Source organism: Limanda limanda, chromosome 1, assembly GCF_963576545.1.
Source record: "Limanda limanda chromosome 1, fLimLim1.1, whole genome shotgun sequence".
NCBI classification, from domain to species: domain Eukaryota; kingdom Metazoa; phylum Chordata; class Actinopteri; order Pleuronectiformes; family Pleuronectidae; genus Limanda; species Limanda limanda.
The window spans coordinates 9,850,474-9,864,018 of record NC_083636.1 but is presented as its reverse complement, the minus strand read 5'-3'; the positions used below and the strand labels follow the sequence as shown (position 1 = coordinate 9,864,018).

The following is a 13,545-nucleotide window of genomic DNA, read 5'->3' as shown; positions in this document are numbered from 1 at the left end:
AATTTAGCATAGAGTGCAGTGCAAGTTCTAAACCTGTCTGTATAGAAGGGGCTGTTTGCCTGGCCTGTGGTAATGAAGCTATGCCACCGCTGCAGACACAGAGCTGTTCACATGTTTGATAAGTTCGGGGAAGCTCAAGTCAGTACGACAAACCGCTATAGAGGGAGTGACTCCATGAATGTTGTTGCCATGACGGAGATCAGCAACCGCGATAACCGTGAATGTCTGATACTGTGAAATGAAAATGATCAAATGATCAAAATGATCTGAAGGGACACATGTTAATGCAAACAAAAAAACAAGCAAAAAACAACACCAGAAATGTTTCCAGGGGACCCAGAAACAGTGATGAACTTGGCTGTCTCTCAATTCTTTGTGACGTTATAGAAGTCTGCTACTCGTCAGTGGTGATGGAACTTCAAAAAGCATCGAACTACAGCCAGGTTCGTCACTTCTTCGGGTCCCCTTGAAACATTTCTGCTGTCGTTTTCCCAATTTGCAGTGTGTTTCTGTTTTTGCATGCGTTTTGATTTTTGTGTCCATCAAATTTGCATCTGTTTTCTGAATTTGCAGTGCGTTGAGCCCTCTCAGCCACCGTACTGTGGGCTACTGTTTACCGACCACTGCTGTAATTTATCCGAGGACATGGAATAAGCCATATTCGACTCTGTCATGTCCAAACCGCACCAAAGTCGACACTGAATTTAACAAACACATGCCAAGAGTGAAGCCGATAAGATGAACAGTTCTCGATGTGTTCCGCATACACACACAGAGATTTGTGAAATAAGAAGACAGAACATAACAGTATGTAGCCTACTTATCAAACTGGAAAAACTGTTCAGTTAATGTGAAACAACACAAACAACCACTTCTACTTGTACGGGTTTCAAAGTTTTAAATGACAACAATCTCTAAAGACCCTTTTAAATCCCTGCAGAGCTGAAGACGTCTCTAACGTAACCAACACTATGGGCTGAGATAAATCAATAGATAGGTTAATAGCAAAGAGAGAGAGAGAGAGACATACAAAGATCAACCCATTACCTCACTACTTGTACTATAAATATTGCATTTTTACAATTATTTAATTGAAATATGAAATTAAAAGGTATGAAGTTGCGCACCACACACACACACACACACATATACACAACAGCAGAAGCCCACAATTACATCAAGTCGATTGTAACTTTTTCCATTTTTATACATGAAAAGGTTAAGCGCACACACAACTTATAATAACATAAAATAGATTAATATGATCTTACCTTTACACGGATAGATTTGAGCCCAGTGTTTCCAGCAGGCTGAGTCCAGGTGTGTGGTCCCACATTCAGCAGCTTCAGGACGGGTAGCAGAGTTAGCATCCTCCCTGAGAGCTAGCTAGCGGTAGCCGTCATGCTAACAGGTGAATTCTTGTCATTTGGTTTTTTTGCTTCTTGGTGAAATACCCGAAACCAACCCCGGTTAAATTGTTATTGTAAAAATATTTTACAAAGATAATGTTGTTAGCTGAAAACATGTAAACAGTCTCTTCTTCTTCCACACGTGTTCACGTCAGCTGCTGCGCGCCGCTCTCAGCAGCGCCTCACAGCGGCTTGGTGATGAATTGCAGTCATTGTCACTCATTCAGGAGACACTGGTTCTGTTGTTAAAGTCTTTATTTGACCCCAGTTATCTCAGACAGATACATACACTTAAATGGACATTACATTGCATTGGACAGGGGAGACAACAAGGAGGTCCCTCTAGCAACTAAAAACATGTTTCAGAAGTCCTTCATCCCAAGTGCCATCAATATCCTGAACTCTACAATGTGACAGAAGGGATTGACATGAACTTTTTTTATGTATAACTTAACCCTATCTATGTGTTTGTTTTACTAATTGCTTGTTTGTTTTTTTAAGTTGTGGTTTATCTGGTGCTTGGTTAGCCAAAGACACATTTGCACCTTGGACCTTGGACAATAAATATATATTATATTATATTCTAAATTGCAATATTTGTGATTAAATTAATGGTTGGCGTCTGTGGCTGCAGGAGGTCATCCACACACCAGAATGCTTTGAGCAAGATGCTGAACCCCAAATGGTTCCTGCTGCTATGAGATGCACTGCATGAATGTGTGAATGGCAAAAACTGTGTTTTAAATCCCCAGTGGTCGATAGAAAACATAAATACAAACCATTTACAGACCATTTGTTGGATTATGTTATAGCGACTCCCACTGATGTATGGTTTTATAACTTTCATGGGAGCTCAGATCCCACCCTCTTGATGGTTATCAAGTAACTCTCAGCCTGCCATCTGTGTTACAAAGGGCAGGGTCCAGAAAATCCATCCTTTTCTACTATCATAGAATAAATCCACTGTCTTCAGGGTCCATAAAAATGCTTCTCAGTTCTCCCTTCCAGCATAAAACTCATGTCTTTCTACTTAAAATAAACACAAGCATATAGCAGATAAGAGAATGGCAGATAAATAAATGTGTAAAAGCATTTTTAATTGGTTAGTTTCCATTTGTGTTGCTCTTGTTGAAGCAGCGACATTATCATTAAGTTGATATGTAAAAGGTGTTAGCAAACAATAACTTATATACACAAACTGCAGTAAACACGCATTTATTTCTGGCTACCGGGCAAATTAAGTCCAATATTCAGTCTCTTTTAAACTCAATTTATCTCCAAACCAATTTCTGACAAAAGATATTTTGCTTTTAATGAGAAAAAGCTTCACCCTGTTTTTCATCTTGTCACTAATTGTATATTCGTGTGCTGGGCAGGTCAAGGATATTAGACTTCACAAAATACTACGAGACATAATATGAGTATTTGGTAAAATAGTACAGCCTTAAAAATGCAGTTTTGATTTCAGAGACACCTTAAAGCTTGTGTTGACAACCTAGCTCCTAAAACCTGTTTATTTTTGTAAACCTGTGCAAAACCCAACAGACCGATCTGCTTTGAGGGCAAAAGTAACTTTCATTGTGTGGCCAGTCCCTGAGTGTTTCGCTAAAATGCATCCAGTGGGCAAAGGATGACATCATTTGTATCTCAATGAGATTATATTGTGATACACATTCTGAGAAAATAGAAATGGAAAACAACGACCTTGAGCATTGTGTAGGCTTTTCCTGCAAGTCCTGTTTGCATAACTGACACACACACACACACACACATACACACACACACACACACACACACACACACACACACACACACACACACACACACACACACACACACACAATGACAAGCCAACTTGCCTTGTTCATCATTTTCATTTTTTTGTTACCATTTGGGTCATTTGTATAGAAAGTACATAAAACACAGTGTATGTACTGAGCAGATGGTCGACTATTCCTGGTTTATATATCCTGATACCACACTGCACAGCCCGCTAATGGCTAAGCACATAAAGTGTAACGGTTCAATAATGCTGAATAGTTAGAATGAAGATCTGAAGTATGGGATTATTCATTTTATGCACCCCATAATCCTCCACTGCAGAATAATGAAATTTAGGATCCAAACTTTCATCACTTTCAACAAAGGCACAAACAATCTGGCTGTGATTCTGACGCACAGCCTGAATAAAGTGTCATAAAGCAATCTACACCTTATCTGTCTTCGGCCCACGCATTTGGGAGAAAACAAAACAGCGAGTGTGTGAACAGTCTGCTCGCTTTTCTCGGCGCTGATGAGCCGTTTCACCGTCCGACGAGGCCGTGGAGCCGGGCTGATGCCAGATGTCCCAGAATAATAGGCCTTTCTTTGTGTACCTGTTATCTCTTTGCCAGGCACTCTGAATAACAAAGCCACGTCTCTGGGCGATCTGTGATGAGAAGATGGCGATGTGGCTCGATAAGAGCGGCGGATGAGTCTCCCGTAATCTGAGTAATGAACATCCTGAAGATGGTTATGGCTTTTATGCACAGTCGTTATCAACACTTGTGTGGCGCCTCAAAAGTTCTTTAAAAGCGACACGGCAAATATGAATACATAACCAGCAGGAACCGCACCATCAACTCACTCCTGCAGCGGTTGGCATGGCAGCCAATAAAGCACAGGGCAAGCAATACACCAGCAGAGCAGGGGGCATCTTTGACTATCATCTTCAGGAAATAAGGTTTGTTAGAGAACATGAATAAACAAATGAAGCACAGTTTGATGGAGCATGCCAACACTTAAACTTGAGTATATTCAGTCGATCGCATGCTGCATGTTGCTGTGTGCAGATAGGTTTATTGAATAACATTCAGGCTTTCATGCAGTATTTGCAAACTGCACCGCAAATGTTTAGCACATCATTCAAAAGGCTTTAGAGGAGATATATGATGCTCATATTGAGGTTCATCTTTTTATTATTTTATCTTGTATCACGTATCACATAACGAGAGTTATCCCTTGCAGACTGGAATGCCTCTTCTGGCTTTGAGTATAGTCCCTCATTCATTGCAGACAGTTTTATTTTATTTAATAGGTAAAAAAAAAAGATTCAAAGTTTCAAATTCACCCAGTCAGACCCATGTTGGTGCAGCACAATTAGACATCTTCCCCAGTGCTCTCCTGCCTGCTCCCAGATGTGCTGTGTCAGCTGGACAATACGAGCAGCCCCCATGTCACCTTCCCTAAACATATATGCTGCTCTGGTGTGGACATTTTCCAGAATTTTTCCTACCAGCCCCCCCAGTAAAAATCTTTGGAAAAAGTCCATGTGAGCCCATATGAGAACACAGCAGGATAATGTTCAGAGAATTCACGACGAGCGAGTGGGGATGTTTGTGACGTTTTTGACACACAGTGAAAGATCAGAAATATCTTAGGATTAAAAAAGAGGAGCCAAAGAAGATATCATTTTTGGAAAGACAGTGAAATTCGAGAGCTTTTGGTGTCAGGAACCGTCGCTGGTGTTGATGTGCTGTAAACAAAAACACGATGACCACAGCGGAATTTATTCGTCGTGTCCTGCATCCTGCAATGTCTACCCCTCGCCTAAATGCTTTGGACATTTTCCTGGTGTTGTGAAAACGTCTGACCTGGACAATCTCTTGTCCGGACACAATTTCTGGAGTTTAGCTCTTGCTTTAAAATGGCTTAAAATCACCTCTGCAACTGGACAGCAACACGTTAGAACTTCATTCAAACCACGTACACCGTCTTATGTTAAAGTCTTCAGTAAACAGCACAGGACGGCTCAGCGCCTTCTTAATGTTGAAAAAGAGGAAAGGGAAACCAGGATCTCTGCAGCACAGCAATCTCATCGGGTGTATAAACAAAAAGCCTCTTCACAGTTTTACTTCACGTGCAGTTTATGGATCAATAACCCTCTGAGGTGCTGTGCTGCTGCTGCTGCTGTGCTCATGATGCCATTCAGCCTAATCACATACAATGGATCCTGGGAAGACTATTGATTACTAGGGATATTGTGGGATTTATAAACATGTGAGTGCAGTCCTAAAATCAGCAAGGTATCACAACTGTCATGCTCTGCTTGGCAGGAAGCATCATGGTACACATACTAATGGTCTGTTTAGGGGCTGTTTTGTGTTTTTTTCTCATCACAGAGCCTAAGCTTCAGGACTCATGCAGCATAAGTCTCTGTCAGTTCTGGAGGGAATGTCTGAAGAATTCATTTTCCACACATGAAGCGTTGAACATCAAGAAAAAAGGACACGGCGGCTTTGTGTTACGCCACTGTCAAAATACCACGGGGAAGGGAAGATAAGTCAGTGTGGGAGTTAATACAACACGCTGCGTGTTTGTGTTTAGAGAAGAGATGGACCCACAGGCTCGGAGTAGGAGACTTGTCTGTCACCATCATCGTCGCCTGCTGCTGCTGCTGTCGCTACCCAGACCGGTCGAGGCTACCAGGCGCTGTGAGCGATCCATCCAGAGAAGCTGCGATCGAGCCCGTGGATTTAACTTCCATTGGTCCCAAAGTTCAGCTTGAAGCAGCCACAGTTTCAGACTTATTGCCACAGTTTGTCTGTATTCCTGTATGTGTGTGTGGGGTCAAATATTACTCATATAATGGGGGCTTCCCTTCCCTAAGAGTACAAACAATCAACTCCTAATGTTGTTAATCATATAAGGTTAAGGTGAAGACATGTGTTAAGGTTAGTTCAACATTCATCAGTAAAGACTTAGGTTAAGGTTTAAGGAAATAGTGACTGGTTAAGATTAGAGTAAGTCACCAGGAAATGTAAGGAAGTCAGTGTGATTTCCTCAAGTCACAACTGTGTGTGTGCGTGTGTGTGTGTGTGTGTGTTCATATGCTGCAGCTGTCAAGCTCTTGCAATGAGGCATTTTAACTCAATATAAGTGGAGGTCCATATTTTTCAAATCCAAGATAGAGACAGGAACCAATTATTTGTAAATCCTATTCCACAGCACAGTCCCACATGTCCAGCTGCTGTAAAATTCTCTCTCTGCGAAGCACCAAATGTGAATTCATCACCAATAAATTCACCAGTACTTGTAGTACTGTTTGAGAGGAATTTGTTAAAAGCTACAGTGCCCAGCTATTTTAGGAAACGTCTGGGCTATTTTAGAATTAAATGATATATTTTTGAGAAGCTTATTTAGGGGTGTCATTTTAGGAACCAGTGCCACAGACAGAGAAGTCAAAAAATATTATGAGGAGGTTGTTGATTTAAATCGTTTCATGGGATTCATTAATAGCCAGAAAAACAAAGCCTGTATTTAACAAAGCACTGACTGCTGGACTGATTCAAGATCAAATGTTCTTCCTGATAACAAGACAAAACACGTTTCTCACATTTCCCTTTTTTATTCTTGAAAAATAAGCAGTGTGGATTCCCGAGAGACCCCTTCTCCTCTGACATTGAAGCTCCCCAACGGGTCCTTCACGGCCGCACGCCTCTCGTTCTCACACGTTTTGGTGTGTCCCCCCTGATCAAAGGGAGACGGCGATGGCGAGGAATACTTTGTCGGTCAAGCCACATGCCAATAAGGAGCTGCAGGGGCTTCTGATGCAACGCTGGCAGAGGGCAGCTGCTGCGGCTGCATCAAAGCCACATGCCGCCCTGGTGGAGGAGTGTCAACAACAGGAAAGACTGCTAACTTAAGCACGTCCTCGCTGATCTCTCTCCTCTCGGGTTTGTAGGTCAATTTGAACACAGAGCTGCCACGTAGAGAGGTCTAAGAGCAGGGGGGGTTCTGCAACTAAATTATTATAATGGGCCTAATTGTTTGGTGTGGATTATACAGAAAATAGAAGCACAGCTTTGCGGCTAATATTTTTGTTGGATTAACTATATATGCAGTGTAATTTGAGTTTAAAGGCAGCTGTGTAGAATCACCACTGCTCCATTCAAACCCCAGTAGGAAGAACAAAAATTTGAACAATGCAATAAGACAAACCATTGTTAGGTTTAATACCATCAGAGGTTGTGCTGTTACAGCCTCATCTGGTCCGATATTACCAGCAGGTGGATAACTTTTGCAGACCTGACAGTCAGGTCATACATATTTCTGTACAGTCAGTTTGATTATAATAACACTCTTCTCTTCTCTGTCTGCTATGACACTATACTTAGATACTTATACTAATTTGGAGTTCAAGGACTTAAAACGTTTGCTAAATGTCTGACATGAAAAGTGTTTCCATTAAGAATCCTAATTACAATCATGGGACTATTTTCATTGTGTGTGAAGTACAGAGGAGAGAGAGGCAGGGAGAACAGGTGACTCTGTGGCTCAGACTTTAATATTCACAGAGAGAGGAGGCTGCTTCCTCCCACCGCAGCGTTGATCTTCTCCGGGAGCAGCGGTCCCTTCATGTGTCAAAAAGGATGCCCTCATGCGCCCCACGTTTAATTGAATTAGCTTGGCTTCAGACAGGAGGGTGGCCGGGGCCGCGTGTGCTTCTGACACTACATAGTGACAGTTTATCTGAGCGGCAACACACAGCAGTGAAACCCAATTCTCCACGCGGCCTCCACTTTTAGACCAGGAAACAGGAGGTGAAGGAAGCACGACAGGCCAGCCGCCGACAGAGCGGCAGCTAGTTAAACAGGTCGGTGAAATGACCCCAGCGGGCCGCAGGGCCCTGACACTCATCTGCCGCTGTGTTAGAAGATGGAAAGAAACCACACAAGACAACATGCTGTGTTTGTTTTCTTTTTTTAATGGAATGTACTGTATCTTTTCAAGGTATGAAAATAGATCTCACGTTGAAATAAGAAATTGGACGGTGGCTACAAAGGGCGCAGCTATAACGGTGTGTAATGATGGCAACAGGAAGGTATGTCGGAGAGAAGCATCTCATCAGTTGCATTAGACACAGGGCACAGCTATTGCCCAGTGTGTGAGATGACAGCAGCACAGAGGCATGTGCTGGTTTGGCGGCTGTGATGCACTGGGTAGAGGAGAGAGCAGTGGGAAACACCTCCAGCAGACAGGAAGCAACATGAGCCGCAGTGAAATAAAACGGTTCCTGACAGCGAGACATCCCACAATACTGTTACCTGTCACGTCCCACTTAATGTTGCCCTGTGTATCACCACACGCGTTGCACAACAATCACAATATTTCCTCCGGTATTTTCTCATGAAAATCATTTCATATTTTCAAATCTATAGCTTGCAGATTAGATGAGATGGTTTTATAACCGTTTCTCGGTGGCAGAGCTGCTACAGACACGAATCATCTGACTGGTTGCAATAAAAGTCAGTGGACTGAGCCAAAGAGTCTGTTTTAGTCAAAATGATCTAGTTGGGAAGCTTTAATCGCCAGGTACCAATACAAATCAAAATTCTAAATCCATTGTATTACAGATATTAAATAATTAACAACTAGTTATCTTGCAAGAAAGATGATTTTGCATTTAAAACTCTCTAGCCCAATGTTTATTGTATCTATTGGAGAACATAATTCCTCAGAATGATTTTAGCCGTCATTCCCTTTTAACTATTCAATACACAGGCAGCCTTGACACGGTGAAAAAACCTTAGAGCACTTTTAGCCCAAATGTCGTAGTTGGCCCATAGGATTACATTGTAGCCTCATTGTAGCACTGTCATCGTGTCATGGCTGCCACAGGTGGCGATCTACTGGACCAATCCCAAAGGTTCTTTGAAAATGTATTTACCCTCTCACATATAAACAAATGCTGCGTTCCATTACACCTCGGAGCTCGTCCCTCTGAATGACGTCACACATGAATAACCCGAGTTGATAGCGCTCCAGCTGCCCAGGAACAACGTTTACATTAGCCAGATGGGCATTATTAGCAAAACCAGTTCGTAAATAACACATTACGCTACATTTCACCCATACTAGCACCGTAGTAACACGTCCACAGACAGTAACTGGACAGTACTATGTGTATGACACATTTATTGACAGAAGTGCTAATAAACAGTAAAAACTGCAGCTGTCAGGATTGTTGATACGCAGAGAGACTATCTTGGTTTTGAGAGTGGTGAGATTCCTTCGACATTAGTCGAAATTCCGAGATCCGAGGTATAAAGGAATGCAGCATTAGGGCTCAGGTTGAAAAATACCAGAATTTCCCTTTAAGGTCGTCAAGAGAGTTTAGTATGTGCCCTCTGTGAGAAAACGTTGTTGGATAGATGGGCTGTAATCATGTGACAGTGGTATAAAGCTCTGTTTTAGGCGCTGTCAAGACAAAATGTATTTGTACATTTTAACAGATAGTTGGCACATAGCTACCATCATCAAACCAACTAATAAGCTATGATAACTTCTCATGTTTTGCTCTAAATTGACACAAATTCCTCATTTATCAACCTTGAAATCTTTTGGTTTCCTTTTTTTTTTTTTAGCTTCAGTCTGATGTTACCTTCCAGCAGAACTTCTTATTGACCCCATCCACTCGGCTTAATGCAACCAGTAGCTCCTGAAAACTCTCAATACAAAGAAAGCTCCACTGCGTTACAGACTCCTGCTTAATTCTTCTCTGATTTAAGACTCACAAGAAAACAAGACACAGCTTTTGTATCAATGAATGCAGCCAAATAAAATGTTGGAAAATAACTGTGTGCACGATGTAGCACTTAACACAAATGATGTATTGATTGAGCAGGTATCTCATCATATACAGAATCCATAGTATTTTACTTTAGTATATTCTAAGGTGTACAACTGCACAAGAGAGATTTAACGTAATGAAATGATTCTTTGGTTCAGTTAAAAAATGAAAGCATGGACAATGACACATTTTTACCGATCATGAAGGGATCCGACTAACGTACAGCGACCAACCGAACTACTTAAGAAAGCTTCTTCGCAGTGGACTGTTGAGTGACTTGTAGGCCGAGTATTTCCTGTTCCACTCCAGCAACAACCACACCGAACATTCATCAACAACTTAACATTTTATAGAAAAGATATATATATACACAACTAATAAATAAAGGGATATACCCATTGCACGGTAGAATACAGTTGTTTTCTCACATGCTTTTTGTCCATCAGTCTTTTGTGAAAGAAGTCTCTGAGTGGAAAAGGGGGGGCGGGGGGGCTCTGCTCCTGGGAAACCACTACATGGAAGAGGGGTTATCCTGGAGAGTGGAGGGGGGGGGGGGGGGGGGTGCAGCCCGGGTCAATAATCCTCCTCCGGCTCAGCGTCCAATTAACCTGTGGATGCAATCAATTAGACAGACTGCAGACTGGTGGCACCTGACGCGGGAGCCAGAGGAAATCTTTAAAGTCTTGAAACATGGATTTAACAAAAGGTTGCTTATTTCTAACAGTCAGGGACTAACGATTGGACGCCAGCTCACAGTGGCCATGAAGAAGTGCTACTTTGCCTCATTCTGCTGCTCAGTCGCCAGTATCCATAATCTAAACATCTCATTTTTTGAGAGTCGCAGGGGACACCGTGGACTGGTCGGATGCCAAAAATACAAGTCTTTAAAATGTTTGAATTATTCATTCAGCTATTTATTTTCTGTAATTGCCTCCAGTCCCCCTGGCAACTCCCAAAGGATAAGTGGGATGAATCGTGGATGGATGAGGGATGTTTCTCGAACCCTATGACAAACCCCTTCTCTACACAGGGGTTCAATCCAGCTGGGGGAAATATATTAATATTCATTGATTTTCTTCCTGAGAAGAATTAAAATGCCAATTACATGACCTCAGTGCTACAACACAACTAATCCCAAGGGCAAATATCACTTAACTTTGATGTTAGTTTAATACATTAGTTGGATGAATAAAGGCCTGTCTTTTTCTTTACGAAAATAGGTTTTGATCAGGAAACTGTGGTTGTAAAGTTACAGTGTCTCCCTCCAATTCAAAGCCTTGGCTCGGACAGGATGTGACACTTGCCTGCACCTATCGTTTATTACCATGACTCAAGAACGACAGGATGGTGAATCAGTTTCAGGAATGTTTGGTCCATTCATCTTTCTGTGGGTTGAAACCACCTTGTGACAACAATCCCCATGTGCCTCGGAGAGCCACGTGTGTGAGAGCGGCTCACTTCACCACATCCAACCGGAGCCTGCAGGAGTGAGAAAGTGACCCTGAGCTGCTGGAGCGTGTGAAGCTGCAAACACTTGGCTCTGCTGTCACACTTCAGAACAGGTTAGACCGCGTGCGTGTGCGCGGGTGTGTGTAATGTGAACCAGGGATTCTCCCTGACCGCCTTTGATTTTTTTACGCGCAGTCTGTGCGTCTCTAATCTGGAGTCATCAGCACATATTTTAAAATACTGCACTTTAACATTTTAGATTTCAAACATATCACATCATCGATTCACCCACGTTGGCTCAGTGTCATTCTAACAACACAACCTATGCGACACTGGTGGAAATAATCAGGCGACGTGCGTAATTCAATCTATGGATCGCCGCGCGTAAAATCATCTTTTGGATAAATATGAACTTTGTGTATGAAATATCAGACCTGCTCCACCACATGGGGGTTACCCTCCGTGTATGAGAGGACGTCTTACAAACTTTTCTTTACGCAAAAAATTAAATCCACAGTTTGAGTATTTCCCCTTGTGGAAGAATGTTGGTTCAGGGTTGGATCTGTGCGAGAGGACTGTAAAAACCTACGATGGCACCAGATGGTTTTAATATCCAGGGAATAGAACCAAATGGAAAAAAACGCATCCTGGATTTGTACAGGAGACCCCCAGCTGCTCCCCGGACATGGGGGTCCCCTCCTCTCCTCCTCCGTCTCACCGATGATGGCGCACCAGTGTCCCCGGGACTCGCCGCAGGTCACGCCACGTTCAGCGTGCCCCGGACCGGCTTCTGTCCGGGCATCTGCACCACCAGCAGCTGCTGCTTCTGCCGGGTGGACTTGACGGCCAGGATGGCCTGGCGGTTCTTGTACTGGACCATCTGCAGGGTGATCTCCGCGTTCCAGCCCTCGTCCTGCGGGCACCTGAAGTCGATCTCCTTGCCCTCCATCGTGACCACGGTGAAGTAGACGTACTTGCCCTTGCGCTCCACGCAGTCCACCGTCTTCATGGTGGCGAAGTGCAGCTCCTTGACTCTGCCCGGGTCCCCCCCGCCGCCGTGGTGGAGCTGGTGGTGCTGCGGGGGGTCGTGCTGCTTGGGCGGCAGCAGCAGCACGCCGTCCTCGGTCAGGACGCAGTGCTTCTTCTTCCAGAGCTGCAGCAGCCCGTCGCTCCGCTTCTCCAGGAGACCCTCCTTCAACACCTTCCTGCCGGTCTCCAGCATCTTCTTGTGCCGCTTCACTGCACCGACGGACGGACGCGCAGACGGAGGAGAGGTGGAGGCATGAGATGCTGCTGCTGGGACTGCGGTGCTGGAGTGTGTGGTGGAGCGGGCTGGAGTGCCTGAGCCTGGCTGCTGGTCACAGTGTGTGAGGAGGAGGCGGGGGTGGTGCACCGCCCCCCCACCAACTTACACACACGATGGAAGCAGCTGAGAACAACCAGGATTTCACCATAAGTAACTCCTCACTGGGAGCTGCAGTTTGAAATCAGGTTCATGATAATGGGACATGATGAGAGAGATGGAGATACATCATGGAGGAAACACAACTCCTGCTTTGACCATCTGCACTTTTTTTGCAGGTGGTACACACATATTCATGTATACACATACATTCAAAAGCATGCATTTCATCTTTTGACATGCACACACACGTATATATATATATGCATACATAACCACCCCCACACATATGTATATATATTTACGCAGTCATACATATGTACACATACCATATCTGTATGTATACATATTTATCTCACAAACTATACATTTTACCTATATATATGCACACGCGCGCATGTATATAGAATATAAACACATACAGACGTGTATACACACACCATGTATATTCACGCACATACATATTAACATTATATCCATATATATAATATTTACATACAAACAGCACATGCATTTTAAGTACAAAATTCAACCTAGTCAAATCTGACCATTTATATCATGATGCTGCTTCATGTAATTCTTCGAGCCAATCAGTTGAACAAAGCCCACTGAAAACAGGATATCAATATAAGCCTCAGGTCTAAACGTATTTTCACTGTTTGGCTGCTTTGGCT

The 13,545-nt window shown here is 43.3% G+C and overlaps 1 protein-coding gene across 1 annotated transcript; it reads right to left on the bottom strand.

Annotated features, from left to right (window-relative positions):
• Positions 1-12,226: 12,226 nt before the first annotated feature.
• On the bottom strand, positions 12,227-12,691 carry phlda1 (pleckstrin homology-like domain, family A, member 1). Its single transcript, XM_061080365.1, has one exon. It carries the CDS (start codon positions 12,689-12,691, stop codon positions 12,227-12,229), a length of 465 nt encoding a protein of 154 aa, XP_060936348.1.
• Between the last annotated feature and the right edge of the window lie 854 nt (positions 12,692-13,545).

Bases quoted from the DNA above. Each gene is read 5' to 3' on its own strand.
- phlda1 (XM_061080365.1), bottom strand. From the start codon at position 12,691: ATGCTGGAGACCGGCAGGAAGGTGTTGAAGGAGGGTCTCCTGGAGAAG.